General features: G+C 47.6%; 1 protein-coding gene across 1 annotated transcript in view; it reads left to right on the top strand.

The window, feature by feature from the left end:
* The window catches only part of TMEM104 (transmembrane protein 104), a 164192-nt gene that overhangs the window by 8253 nt on the left and 140589 nt on the right, over window positions 1-15350 (top strand). Inside the window, 4 exon segments of the mRNA XM_029600599.1 lie at window positions 89-210; window positions 1173-1254; window positions 3230-3326; window positions 11241-11321. Of these exon segments, the coding sequence (XP_029456459.1) occupies window positions 89-210; window positions 1173-1254; window positions 3230-3326; window positions 11241-11321 (382 nt within the window).

Genomic DNA, 15350 nt, shown 5'->3' with positions numbered 1-15350 from the left:
CACATACAGGTTGAAATGTCAAAATAATGCTTCAGATTCTAGTAGGGATAATTGGGGGAAAATAAGTGTTCCCTTCTCATGATTCCAGGTGGGCCTGGTCTACATGTTCAACCTGATTGTGGGAACAGGAGCTCTCACCATGCCTAAGGCCTTTGCCACTGCTGGCTGGCTCGTCAGTCTCTTTCTTATTATGTTTCTGGGCTTCATGAGGTAAGCAGCCTCTCTCCTTTTTTGTGTCTCTTGTGTGGTTGTTGGTTGTTCTTGGCACCTACATTTTGTTTGTGTGTGTTTCCCTGTTTTGTTGGTCTTTGTATCTAAGTGTTTTTTTTTCTCTCTCTCTCTCTGTAGTAGGTTTATGTGTTTCTTTCTTCTGCCCAGCTCTCTGTCCTCTCTCTCTCTCTTGGCTAATGGGAATGTGAAAGCCTTCATGAACTTTTTAGAAAACCTTCACTCCCTGCCAGGAAAGAAAATCATTACACAGGACCCACAAAAGGGTTGCCAGGTTTTCCATACCGGCAAGAGTAATTTGTTGACTGATCTTGATAAATGAGCCTAGCTGGGAGGGCAATCACAAAGTACTTTGTTGACCTAAAGAAGATTGATTTTAGTAGTCTAAAGAAAAGAGAGTGAAATTATGGTTTGGCCAGTGGAAATAGTGACCGACCATTGATGGGCCGTGCCTAGGGAATTCTAATAAAACCTCTTCTGTCAGGACAGTGACCCGATGTCTTGCAAGGCTCCTTCTTACTGCTCCTTCTTTGTATTTATTATTTCCTGTTCTACTTTCTACTACAATGTAACCTTTCTAATTTTGTTATATGTAAACAGATGTGATGACTTTCATTGAATGTCAGTATATAAAAAACAAATAAAAGTAAATAAATGTCACCTTGCAGACATGATGCCACGTACTGGCTGCGGCATAGAATAGGATCCTGTGACCTGGCGCTGTGCACAGTGGCCCTGTCGCAGCTAGCTAGCTCACCTCTCACTACAGGTTCCATAGTGACCTGGTTCCTTGATTTTACTATGGAGAAGCAGTTAAATAATAAACTAAACAGGATCCTGTCGCAAATAGTCCATTCCATACAGCTTCCTCTCCTTTTGGCCTTCCGTATGTGTGGTTATGTCTCCTGATGCAACAGCTCCATTTTTTTTTTCTTTCTCTCTAGTTATATGACCACCACCTTTGTGATGGAGGCCATGGCTGCTGCAAATGCTCAGCTACGCTGGAAGAGACAGGAAAAGGAGAAAGTAATTGTCCTTGTCTTTAAACTTTTTTTTTTTTTTTTATCAACTTGCTTTGTTCTTTTTGAGTTCTCTGGGTTCCCATTGCAGCAGGTAAGATTTTGGGATTTGAAAAGTGAAAGTGGACCATGGTGAAATGGGTCATGTGCCCTGATTTGTTGCTCTTGTGATTGATAGTACCTGAGAAATTCCTACTACAACAGCAGTACTAAAAGACAGTGTTTAAAAAAAAAAAAAAAAAAAAAAGAGACACTTCTCACTGGGGTAAAGAGACACTGGGTTCACCTTGCATCACAAGCTGAAGCCCTTAAAGTTTTAAACCAATCAGATGCTGCAATATATCGCTATCCATGCTTCAAGGGAGAAAATAAAGTTTTAAATAGAAGCTTTTTTATTTAACTCTCTCCGGGGCCGATTGCAGAAAGGTGCATTCCATGGAACACGCCTTTTTAGCTTGCATTTGAATGCACCTTTTGTGTGGGCAAAACTTACTCCTGGTGCAGGAAGGAGTTCTGTGCGCAAAAGATATGCGAACCTCAAGGAGGGTAATACTTAATGGGGATTCCATGCAAGGGTACGAAGTATTATTTCCTGATGCAGAGAGACTATATCGGGGGCAGCACACTTTCTTTAGCACTGGAAACTTAATGCCTGGGTCAAGGCTGGAGTTGAGTTTCCAGCGCCATAGAAAAAAAATTATTAAATATGGGGAAAAAAATATCTGGGCAGGCAAGTGGCGCAGCTGCTGCTGTCAACTAGCCAGATAATTACCGCCTTATCCAGTTATTTGGCAGCTGCCTCCAGCTGCCTGGGTATTTATCTGAGTATGTGGCGGCGGCTACCACTTGTAGAGACAGCTTCTCCCTGCGCTAAAATGTGCATTTGGCCTGTGCCAAATGCACAGTTCACAGGTTTTAGGATTTTTTAACTCCCGATGCATTAGCATATCCTTAGCTTATTGCATCAGGAGTTAAACGTTAAACAGGAAACCAGTGCATACTTTTTTTTTTTTTTTTTTAAACACTGATTATTGCATTGGCCTCTCAGAGTTAATTCAGGGTCCTATGCTCATAGCTGTTATCTATCCCCCTCCTCCCTCACCACACTCTCCAGGCTTATTGTGTTTGCCAAGGGGCCACAAACTGTGAAAGCCTGATGTAGCAGATTTCTCAGAGCAGAGAAACAGCTCCTAAAAGGAGAGAGTGCGAATGGTGGGAAGATCCACAGCAGCTCAGTTTGTATCCAGACAGTAGCCCTGCCGACTGTAAGGCTGTGCAGGAGTTTATCCTGGTGCAACTCCACAGTATAGAGATGAACCGTCCTTCCTGGAGGATTATCCTTTGGGGGGGGGGGGGGGCATTACTAGGTCAGGGTTATTGCTGTTAGAAAATTTCCAGTACATACCCAGATCATTCCACACTCCTGGGTTTTGCACCCCTGCCAGCAGATGGAGACAGAGAGTGTTTCACTGACACTGCTACGTAACCTGGTGTGCCTCCTGCAGTCCCTCAGTATTTCTCTGTCTGGGGTAGATGGTATAAAACCTGCAATTCTGGAGTGTGGAAAAGGATAGGAAGATTTCCTCCCAGAGAGTCATTTGGTCCTGTTTTCTGGTTTTGGGTTTTATAAGTTGTTTGGTACTCTGTGAGTAAAATAGCGTGGTCCTATGGGATTAACCCCAGTGTACCAGTCAATCCAGTTGCTTGTTAAAGGAACAGCAAGTTTAGTGCTCTTTCTAATTGATAGATTAGGTACCCTTTTTTTTCCCCCCTAAGGTAGCCAGACTGCTTCAAATTAATTGGTTTTCGATGTAATTCTGTAAGGCCACTGTCATCGTTTTTTGTTTTGTTTTTTTCTTCTTCCCATATTCCTGCTGCCTTGGAGGGTGGTAATGTGGCCCTTCTCGTGCTGTGGTTTTCATTTCCTTTGTGGACTGGTGGAGACGTGCTTGCCAAATGATGCACTTGGTTCTGTCTTCCAGGTGGAGGACGACTCTTGTTCTTCCGAGGCTTCTGATAATGACAGCCTGATCCAGGATGGCGGCGAATGGTCGGAGACCCGGCCGATCTTGTCCGTGCGTGAGTATTTCTACCCCATCGAACTGGGAGCCAACCTGCCCCCAGCCACCTAGGTCCCACTGTCGCAGAAACCATCCCCTCCCATCTCCGACCACCTGGCTCCTACTCTGGCTGAAACCGTCCTTATTTCTTACTACCAAGGTGTTTACTTTTCCAATATGATGCTGTATTTTGTTTTGTCCCTGCAGTTCCCCCTTTCTCCCAGCTCAGTCTAAAAGAGTGCTGGGATTCTGGCGCATTCACAGTCAGCCAGGGGTTTTTCCCCCTAGTTTTGATAGACCCTCCCTCCCTCCCTCAGTCTGGTTATTGCAGTAACAGCTCTGAGGCCGGGAGCCATGTACCAGTGCTCCTTCCAGAATCCTGCATCATGGGCTCTACATCCAGTGTTGCCCTTAATGATGGCCACGACTTCCTCCTGCCAGGGCTGTGAACACTGCCCCTGCAGCAAACCCAGCCCCATGCAACCTGGGATGCAGAAGGCTGAATCGGGAATTGAACCGAGCACCATACGTTTGGCAGCACTCGGCACTGCCACTGAGTTACCCTTGACATGTTTTTAATGGGTGACTGCTACTACTTTTATGTATTTAAAAATATTTATAGCCCGTTTCTCCATAGTTCGGAGCAGATTACAAAAAGTGTATATATTAAACATTACATCATTAAAAAATAAAACTAACTTACATTTTGCAACAATAATGCAAAATAAAATGCATATGAAAATCAGAGTACCTATGGAAGAGGCAAGATATATATTCTAGAGAGGTCAGGCCTTTAGACATTGAACTTCTAGATGTCCCGCCAAGCAGGCCGATACAGAAAACCCCGTGGGAGAGCTGGCGAGTGCCACTCTCCTGGGCATGCGATTCAGTAAAAAAAAATATTTAAATGAGGGCCCGCGGTAAAAGGAGGCGCTAGGGACACTAGCGCATCCCTAGCGCCTCCTTTTTGACAGGAGCGGCGGCTGTCAGCGGATTTGACAGCCGACGCTCAATTTTTCCGGCGTCAGTTCTCAAGCCCGCTGACAGCCACGGGTTTGGAAAACGGATGCCGGCAAAATTGAGCATCCGTCTTCCAACCTGCGGGCCACGGGCAGATTTTAAATTTTTTTTTTACTTTTGGGGCCTCCGACTTAATATCGCTATAATATTAAGTTAGAGGGTGTACAGAAAAGCAGTTTTTACCTGCTTTTCTGTACACTTCCCCAGTGCCGGCCGAAATTAAAATGTGTGGCTTGGCTGCACATTTTACTTTTTGGATCGCGCAGGAATGACTAATAGGCCCATCAATATGCATTTGCATGTTGCGGGCGCTATTAGTTTCGGGGGGGGGGGGGGGGGGGGGGGTCAGCCACGCGTTTTCGATGGCACTATTACCCCTTACTGTATAAGGGGTAAAAATAGCACATCGAAAACACATGGCCAAATGCAGGCTAACAGTGCACTCCGCCGGAGCGCACTTTACTGTATCAGCCGGTATGTCATGTGAACATCAAATGCTAACTTAGAGGAGTGTATTTAAGATTTGTTTTAAACATTTTTGGATCTTGGATATTGCATAGCAAAAACGGGGGAGAGTTCCATAATAGTGGACCAGCCACCAACAAAGACCACGCCCTAGTTTCATCAAGGTGTGCCACCTTGAATGAGGGAACTTCTAGAAGGCCTTGCTTGGTTGATCTCAGAGTATGCATGGTCAAATAGTTTGTGTCAAGGAGATCCATGGTGCATGAAGATTGTTTAACAAGCTATAAAAGATGACAAGAATTTGATATTTGTGTGCGCCAAGAAACTGGGAGCCAATGTAATAAAATTAGGGTTCCCTGTACGTACCAGGATCAATCCAGACTGCTGGGTTATGCCTCCCGTCCAGCAGATGGAGTCAGAGAGAAACTGAAAAGGCACCACCTATATACCCTGGTGCGCCCTCCTGCAATCCTTCAGTATATCTCTGACTCCAGCAGATGAGAGAGCATAACCTGCGGTCCTGATCTCCTGAAAAAAAAACAAACCACAGAAAGTTTATTCAGAGGAGTGAAGTGATCCACTATTTCAGGTTTGATTTAAGTTATCTGGGAGACTACTGTGACTAGAACTCGGGAAAAGCTGAAGTGAGGAGCCATAGCAGGCAAGGCAGGGCTTTGCCCTGAAGCCTTTCCCCGGAGTACATTTTGCCCAGCCCAGTGAGAGGAGGGGGACTATTCATTGGTGGGCCGGTCATGTTCCCCCTCCGCCTCCAGAGAAGCCCATCCCTCGGAGGACGTTGGCAGAAGGAGTTTCTCCTTTCTGCAGGCTCCAAGCGTTTTCAAAGTTTGTTTAAAAAAAAAAAATGCTGCATTGCTAGCTGCCGCGGAAAGCGCTGTTGAGATAAAAAGAAAAAAAAAAAAAAAGGTGTTTTTACAAATTCCCTGCCTGCTGTACTCTCTGGGTCTCCGGAGGGGGTGGCCTGCCACCCGTCCCCGTTTCGCGCTCCTTTCTCTTCAGGGCAATGCCCAGGGGACTTGTTTGTGTTGTGTGCGGGGGGTCGGGGCTCCGGCTCTCGCGCGAAGGCCTCTGTTCCCGGTGCATTCCCGGGGATGAGGGGCCTTCGCGGAGAGCAGCCCCGACGGAGAAGTCACTCACTTCGCGGCTGATCTCCTCGGGTGGCCTCGCGGGGGTAGACATACCGGGAGCGTTCCCGAGTGCACAGGCGGCGGCCATTTTGGACCGCGCGGCGCCCATTTTAAATCGACCCAATCGTGAGGAGGAAGAGGATGATGATCCCCTCTCCCTGCCGGAGTTAAGTCCTCCCAGGGGCCGCGGTTCAGCTGGGCATGCTAAGGGGAATACTCGGAAGAGGCCACACCCCTTCTCTTCTCAATTTGTGCTTTTGCTGCACAAAGCTTACCTGGAGGCAGAAGCAGATTGGGAGCAGGGGTCTTCGGCTCCCAATAAGCAGGGGAGATTTCTATAAGTCCTGAGGGACTGGGTTTAGGAAATTCTGCTCCTCCCCCGGCTCCTAAGCCCCCACAGCATAATCCGGTGGATCTGCCCCTCAGGATCCCCCTACTCCTGATTCAGGGGCAGACATGGGGAGCGCGAATCTTGGACCCCTTGATCTCGCATGTCCTTCAAGAACTGGGGATCCCAGTCCCACAGATTGATTCATATTCTTTACCAGGCGACTTGGAGTTGACGGGGCTCCGTGCGCCGTCCCAAATCGTGTCCCGGGAATGGGATGCTCCGGAGGCTACCTTGAGAGTTGGCCGGGCTATGGATAAGCTTTACCCGCTTCCTCTTGAGGCTTTGGAATTGCTTAAGATGCCTAAGGTGGATTCGGCGGTCACGGCCATCGCTAAGCATACCACAATCCCAGTTACAGGTGGCACGGACCTTAAGGATCCCCAGGATAGGAAACTGGAAGTGTTGCTAAAGCGAATCTTTGAAGTGTCAGCCCTAGGGGTGCGAGCGGCGGTTTGTAGTTGCATGGTACAAAGGGCTACCCTCCGCTGGGTGCAGCAAATGTTAATGTCTCAGGATTTGCCTCCAGGGGAAGCAGATCAGGCGAACTGAATGGAATCTGCGGTGGCCTATGCGGCGGACGCCCTGTATGATCTTCTCCGTACTTCAGCCCGCTCCATGGCGTCAGCAGTCTCCGCGCGCCGACTCCTCTGGCTACGCCATTGGGCGGCGGACTCATCCTCCAAAGCGCAACTTGGTTCCTTCCCTTTTCGGGGTAAGTTTTTATTTGGGGATGAGTTGGAGCAGCTTATTAAGTCCTTGGGAGAGAACAAGGTATTTAAGTTGCCGGAAGACAGGCCAAAATCATTTCGTTCCTCGGGATCCTTTCGTGGTCGTTTTCGCGGACAGCGCCGGTATCGCTCCGGGAGAGGTTCCTCGTCATTTGCACTGTGGCAACCGCCCGCACGCTCTCAAGGATGGTCTCCTTCCTTTCGTGGCCGACGACAAACGCACACGGGGGCGAGCCATCCCTTCACCAATAATAAGACGTCACAATGAGGGGACGCCGGTCCATCCCTCCGTTCCGGATGTGGGGGGTCGTCTATTTCACTTTCGGGAGGAATGGGCCAGAATAACCTCAGACCAGTGGGTCCTTGACCTTATAAACCGCGGCTACGCCTTGGATTTTGCATGACCCCTGCGCGATTTCTTCCTGGCCTCCCCCTGCGGGTCGCGAGAAAAGCAAAAGGCTATTTCGCAAACGCTAGCGCGGTTACAGGCTCTGGGGGCTATAGTTCCCGTACCAGTAGCCGAGCAAGGCACGGGTCGCTACTCCATCTATTTCATCGTCCCAAAGAAGGAAGGTACCTTCCGTCCCATCCTCGATCTAAAACAGGTCAACAGAGCTCTAAGAATCCCACGCTTCTGAATGGAGACTCTGCGTTCCGTCATTGCGGCGGTCCACAAAGGCGAATTTTTGGCTTCTTTGGATCTCACGGAGGCTTACCTGCACATCGGGATACAGGAATGTCATCAGAGGTTCCTAAGGTTCATGGTCCTGGGAGCCCATTACCAGTTTTGTGCTCTCCCATTTGGTCTCGCAACAGCCCCGAGGGTCTTCACCAAAGTAATGGTAGTCGTCGCCGCAAGTCTCCGGAGAGAAGGAGTGCTCGTCCATCCATACTTGGACGACTGGCTCATTCGGGCAAAATCAAGAAGGCTTTGCGAGGAGGCAGTATGCACAGTCATTTACCGTCTGAGCTCCCTAGGTTGGGTCGTCAACCACTCCAAGAGCCAGCTGATACCCTGCCAGGCCCTAGAGTTTCTGGGAGCCTTGTTCAATACAGAGTGGGGCAAGGTTTCCCTGCCGCAGGCGCGAATGGAGCGACTGATGGCGCACGTTCGTCGTCTACTAGCTCTGTCGCTGCCGGTGGTATGGGATTATTTACAGGTTCTTGGATATATGGCGTCCACCCTAGAGTTGGTTCCTTGGGCTTTTGCGCATATGCGACTGTTACAGAGTGCGCTATTATCTCGATGGGACCCCAAGTCGGAAGAATTCCGGGTGCCGTTACCACTTCTAGACCCAGCAAGGGCCAGTCTGCAATGGTGGTTGCAGCCGACCCATTTGCTCCAGGGAGTCAATTTGGAGCCTCCGCAATGGATCATCGTCACAACGGACGCCAGCCTGTCGGGTTGGGGTGCGGTCTGCCAATCTCAATCCGCACAGGGGCGTTGGACAGCTTCGCAGGCCAAGTGGTCCATCAACCGTCTGGAGACCAGAGCAGTCCGCTTGGCGCTGCAGCGGTTTCTCCCTCTGATCCGACATCAAGCAGTCCGAGTCCTGTCAGACAATGCAACGACGGTGGCCTACATAAGTCGCCAAGGAGGAACCAGGAGTTACTTGGTTGTGTCCGAGGCGAGCAAGTTAATGGATTGGGCGGAAGCGCATCTGTCTCGATTAGCGGCTTCACACATTGCCGGCGTTGACAACATCCAGGCGGACTATCTCAGCCGGCAGCAGCTAGATTCGGGGGAGTGGGAACTGTCACAAGAGGCACTCAAACTCATCGTTCGATGGGGGAACGCCCCGTGTAGACCTCATGGCGACGCACCTAAATGCAAAGGCAGCGCGCTTCTTCAGCCGCAGATGAGAGCATGGCTCGGAAGGCGTGGACGCATTGGTTCTTCCATGGCCCGAACATGTTCTCCTGTACGTGTTCCCTCCGTGGCCGCTGATAGGCAAAGTGTTGCGTCGGATAGAATCCCACGTGCGTCCGGTCGTTCTCATGGCGCCGGAATGGGCCAGGAGGCCGTGGTTTGCCGATCTGATCAATCTAGCAGTAGACTGTCCCTTGCGTCTTGGTCACCTTCCTTGCCTATTGCGGCAGGGTCCAGTGTTTTTCGACCAGGCCGATCGCTTTTGTCTAGCAGCTTGGCTTTTGAGAGGCGTCAATTGAGGAAGAAGGGATATTCTGATTCGGTCATCACTACTCTTCTTCAAGCTCGTAAGCCGTCTACTTCGGTTACCTACGTGCGGGTTTGGAAGGTGTTTGACTCTTGGTGTCGTGGTTCCTCCATGTCTCCAAGACAAGCTACGGTGTCACAGGTCCTGCAGTTCCTACAGGAGGGCCTAAAAAAGGGCTTATCCTATAATTCCCTTAGAGTGCAGGTGGCGACTTTAGGCTGTTTCCGCGGCAAAATTGACGGCGTTTCCATAGCCATGCACCCCGATGTAGCCAGATTTTTGAAGGGGCTCAAGCATTTGCGTCCGCTGGTGAGACCTATCTGTCCCGCTTGGAGTCTAAATTTAGTTCTTCGTGGCCTTAGTACTTCTCCTTTTGAGCTGCTGAAGCGGGCTATGCTCAAAGATCTCACTCTCAAGACAGTTTTCTTGGTGGCTATTTGTTCGGTGAGACGCATTTCAGAGCTCCAAGCGTTGTCATGCAGAGAGCCTTTCCTCCGCATTTCAGATTCGGGTGTTTCACTTCGAACTGTCCCCTCCTTCTTGCCTAAGGTGGTTACGTCTTTTCATGTGAATCAGACTGTAGAACTCCCAGCTTTTTCGGCAAAAGATAGTGAGGCTTTGGAACTTAGGAGGTTGGATGTTCGGGCGTTGTTGCGATACTTAGAGGTCACCAATCCTTTTCGATTGTCTGATCATTTTTTCGTTTTATGGAGTGGCCTAAGAAGGGGTCCAAAGCTTCTAAGACGACTATAGCCTGCTGGCTGAAGGATGCTATTGCTTCAACTTACATTTGTAGCGGGCATGCCATTCCGGAAGGTCTTAAGGCTCATTCTCTGCGTTCCCAGGCGGCGTCTTGGGCGGAGAGTGCCTTTGTTTCCCCTCAGGAAATTTGCCGGGCGGCGACTTGGAAATCCTTGCTCACTTTCGCTAGACATTACCGTTTGGATGTACAGGATCCGACGGTACCTTCGTTTGGCAGCGGTGTGCTTCGAGCGGGACTGTCAAGGTCCCACCTCTTTTAGGGCAGCTTGGGTACTTCCCAGCAGTCTGGACTGATCCTGGTACGTACAGGGAAAGGAAAATTAGGACTTACCTGATAATTTTCGTTCCTGTAGTACCAAGGATCAGTCCAGATGCCCGCCCATGTCAGTAGCAGTCCCGACACTGTATTCTTGTATTTCAGAATTCCAGTATGGAATGCTTACTCAAACTTCTTATCATTTTGTTCAGCGGCATTTTCAGCCGGGGTTTTTTCCTCGTTTTTTCCAAGAGTTCATGTTTCACTTGTTCTAGTCACAGGTTCTTGCCTAAGATTTCTTCTATCATTCTGCTTTGTTATCGATTATACTGAAGGATCGCAGGAGGGCGCACCAGGGTATATAGGTGGTGCCTTTTCAGTTTCTCTCTGACTCCATCTGCTGGACGGGAGGCATAACCCAGCAGTCTGGACTGATCCTTGGTACTACAGGAACGAAAATTATCAGGTAAGTCCTAATTTTCCTTTATATGCTCATGCAATGGGAGTACCTGTTAACCTGGCAGCTGAATTTTGAATCAGTTGAAGTGGTCTAATAGCAATTGCTGGCAGCCTGACAGAGAGAGAAAAGTACAATAATCCAAATGAGAAAATAGCGGAGACTGGAGTATGGTCTGGAAATCACCTGGATTCAAAATGGGTTTTAAATGACGCAGTAATCTAAGCTTAGAGAAAGAGTGGTACTACAGTTTTTACTTTGGTATGCATAGATAAAGATTGATCTAAGGTGACTCCCGGATTACGAATGATAGTTGAAGTTGATGTTGATTAATTATCAAAATCAAGTACATTTGCTAAGTTGATGGAGGGGACTCTTGAAAGCATAATGATTTCCGATTTTTTTTCTACACTTTAGAACAAGCTTGTTACCATGCACCCTGACTTTGCTGCTAAGTTGGGATGAATGTTTGGTTTTTAAAGGTAAAAGAACCAGAGGTTCTTGATCCCATCTTTCTCTCTCTCTTCCCCAGAGCGACGTGGATCTCGTGACTTTTTCGAAATCATGGAGCGGGTGGAAATGGGGCAGATGGCTTCCATGTTCTTTCATAAAGGTAAGGGCTGGTACTTGGCTTAAGGGGGAGCAAGAAATGAATGATGAGCAAAAAGTGGTCCTAAGGCATCCTGCCTTGCACACGCTCCACAGACTGAATGAGACATTACTCTAAACTTGGGCAGTGAGCACTTGAACGCTCAGATGGTAACTTTTAAAGTGTGCACGTGAGCGGACATACGTAGGAGCTTTAAATTGTGCGTGCAATTGCGTCCATATAATCTAAAATAGCCTTCTGCGCATATGCGTGCTCCTAATTTTAAGCGGTTACTCGAGCAAACATATTTCACATAGAAACATAGAAATGACGGCAGAAGAAGACCAAACGGCCCATCCAGTCTGCCCAGCAAGCCTCACATGTTTTTTTCTCTCATACTTATCTGTTTCTCTTAGCTCTTGGTTCTATTTCCCTTCCACCCCCACCATTGAAATATCTAGCTTGATTAGTTAGGGGTAGTAGGGGTAGTAACCGCCGCAATAAGCAAGCTACACCCTTGCTTATTTGTTTTACCCAGACTATGTTATACAGTCCTTATTGGTTGTTTTTCTTCTCCCCTGCTGTTGAAGCAGGGAGCTATGCTGGAAATGCGTGATGTATCAGTCTTCTCCCATGCTGTTGAAGCAGAGAGCCATGCTGGATATGCATCGAAAGTGAAGTATCGGACACAATTGGTTTGGGGTAGTAACCGCCGTAACAAGCCAGCTACTCCCCACTTTGTGAGTGCGAACCCTTATTTCTTCTCCCCTGCCGTTGAAGCAGAGAACTATGCTGTATATGCATTGAAGGTGAAGCATCAGGCTTATTTGGTTTGGGGTAGTAACCGCCGTAACAAGCCAGCTACTCCCCTCTTTGTGAGTGTAAATCCATTTTTCCACATTTCCTCTTGCTGTTGAAGCTTAGAGCGATGTTGGAGTCACAGTAAGCATGTGTATGTTTATTGAATAAGGGTATTGTCTCCAGGCAGTAGCCGTCATTCTGGCGAGTCACCCACTCTTCATTGGCGGCCTCTTGACTTTATGGATCCACAGTGTTTATCCCACGCCCCTTTGAAGTCCTTCACAGTTCTGGTCTTCACCACATCCTCCGGAAGGGCATTCCAGGCGTCCACCACCCTCTCCGTGAAGAAATACTTCCTGACATTGGTTCTGAATCTTCCTCCCTGGAGCTTCAAATTGTGACCCCTGGTTCTGCTGATTTTTTTTCCTATGGAACAGGTTTGTCGTTGTCTTTGGATCATTAAAACCTTTCAAGTATCTGAAAGTCTGTATCATATCACCTCTGCTCCTCCTTTCCTCCAGGGTGTACATATTTAGATTCTTCAATCTCTCCTCGTACGTCATGCGATGAAGATCCTCCACCTTCTTGGTCGCCCTTCTCTGTACCGCTTCCATCTTGTCTTTGTCTTTTTGTAGATACGGTCTCCAGAACTGAACACAGTACTCCAGGTGAGGCCTCACCAAGGACCTGTACAAGGGAATAATCACTTCCCTTTTCTTACTCGATATTCCTCTCTCTATGCAGCCCAGCATTCGTCTGGCTTTTGCTATCGCCTTGTCGCATTGTTTCGCAGACTTCATATCATTAGACACTATCACCCCAAGGTCCCTCTCCTGCTCCGTGCACATCAGCTTTTCCCCCCCCATCGAATACAGTTCATTCGGATTTCCACTCCCCATATGCATGACTTTGCACTTCTTGGCATTGAATCTCAGCTGCCATATCTTCGACCACTCTTCCAGTTTCCTTAGATCCCGTCTCATTCTCTCCACTCCTTCCGGCGTGTCCACTCTGTTGCTGATCTTTGTGTCATCCGCAAAAAGACAAACCTTACCTTCTATCCCGTCCGCAATGTCGCTCACAAAGATATTGAACAGGACCGGTCCCAACACCGATCCTTGCGGTACACCACTTAAAACCGCTCTCTCTTCAGAGAAGGTTCCATTTACCATCACACATTGTCTTCTGTCCGTCAGCCAATTTGCAATCCAGGTCACCACCTCGGCCCTCACTCCTAAGCTTCTCGTTTTATTCACCAGTCTCCTGTGCGGAACCGTATCAAAAGCTTTGCTGAAATCCAAGTATATGATATCAAGCGCTCTTCCTCGATCCAATTCCTTGGTTACCCAGTCAAAAAAGTTAATCAGATTTGTCTGACAGGATCTTCCCCTGGTGAATCCATGTTGCCTCTGGTCCATCAATTCTCCGGACTGTAGATAGTTCACTATTCTCTCTTTCAGCAGTGACTCCATTACTTTTCCCACCACTGAAGTGAGGCTAACCGGTCTGTAGTTGCCAGCTTCCTCCGTGTTCCCACTCTTGTGAAGCGGGACCACCACCGCTCTTCTCCAATCACTCGGCACCACTCCCGTTTCTAGGGATCTATTGAACAGGTCACACAGCGGAGCCGCCAGAACATCTCTGAGCTCCCTCAATATCCTTGGATGAATCCCATCAGGCCCCATGGCTTTGTCCACTTTCAGGTTCTTTAGCTCTTCCCACACATTTTCTACTGTAAAAGGATTTTCATCCATTCCACTTCCCTCCAGTTTCTTGTTGTGTAGAGATGGTCCTTCTCCAGGGTCTTCTTTAGTGAACACAGAGCTGAAGTATTCGTTTAATATTTCTGCCATTTCTTCGTCTCTCTCCACACATTGATCATTACCACCTTTCAATTTCACTATACCACTTTGGACCTTTCTCTTTTCGCTGATGTATCTGAAAAATGTTTTGTCACCATTTTTTATCTCCTTGGCAATCCTCTCTTCTGCTTGACTTTTTGCCAACTTGATTAATTTCTTTGTCTCCCTCAGTTGATACAAATATTCTTCTTTGTGCTCCTTCCTTTGGGATCTTTTATATTTCTTGAATGCTATTCTTTTAGCTTTAATTTTGTCAGCCACCTCCTTTGAGAACCAGATAGGTTTCAATTTTCTTTTGCTTTTCTTTACATTTCTAACATATAGAGCAGTTGCCTTGGTGATTGCTCCTTTTAGATTGGTCCACTGTTGATCCACATCTCTCTCGTTCTCCCATCCTTTAAGTTCTTCCTCCAGGTACTTCCCCATTTCCTCGAAGTCTGTGTTTTTGAACTGTAAAACTCGGGTCTTTGTGGTTCTTTTCCCTATTCTTTTAGTGATATTAAACCATACCGTTTGATGATCACTACTGCTGAGGTGGGCGCCCACCTGGACATCTGAGACATTATCTGCATTAGTGAGCACTAAGTCGAGTATAGCTCCTTCTCTCGTGGGTTCCAACACCATTTGTTTGAACAAAGATACTTGCATGGCATCCACTATCGCTCTACTATTTTTAGTTTCTGCAGATGGGATTTTCCAGTCTACATCTGGCATATTAAAGTCACCCACGATCACCACTTCTCCCTTCTTACCTATCTTATGGATGTCTTCAACCAGATCTCTGTCCAGCTCTTCCTTTTGGTTTGGAGGCCTGTAAACCACTCCAATATAAATGGACGCTCCGTCATCTTTTTTAGGTCGAGCCATAGAGCTTCTTCCTTACCCCAACTTCCTTGTAGCTCAGATGCTTGGATGTTGTTTCTAACATAAAGAGCCACACCTCCCCCTTTTCTATCCTCTCTGTCCTTCCTTAACAAGTTGTAGCCTGGTATTGTTGTATCCCATTCATGAGATTCTGTGAACCATGTTTCTGTGATAGCAACAATGTCCAATTCTGCCTCAGTCATTAGGGCCTGCAGATCTGGGATTTTATTTCCCAAACTATGAGCATTTGTGGTCATAGCCTTCCAGGTACTCTCTTTAAGATTATTGCTTTTCCTGGACTCCTTATAAGATATTAGTTGAGACTTGTTATTCACTTCACTCTTTCTTTTTGTAGATGTGCCACTGTTGACAGAGTTATTCATCTCAATTAGATTTTTCTTTTGGTTATGGATCTTGAAATACTGCATGCATTGTATTTTCTCTCTCTTTGCTGGTAACACTTCAATGTTTTTCTCAAGAACTTCTTCAGTTTTTAATATAGAGAAGGCTTGTTGTTCTTTTTGCA

This window comes from Rhinatrema bivittatum, chromosome 4, assembly GCF_901001135.1.
Source record: "Rhinatrema bivittatum chromosome 4, aRhiBiv1.1, whole genome shotgun sequence".
NCBI lineage: Eukaryota > Metazoa > Chordata > Amphibia > Gymnophiona > Rhinatrematidae > Rhinatrema > Rhinatrema bivittatum.
This window is presented reverse-complemented; position numbering and strand designations above follow the sequence as displayed.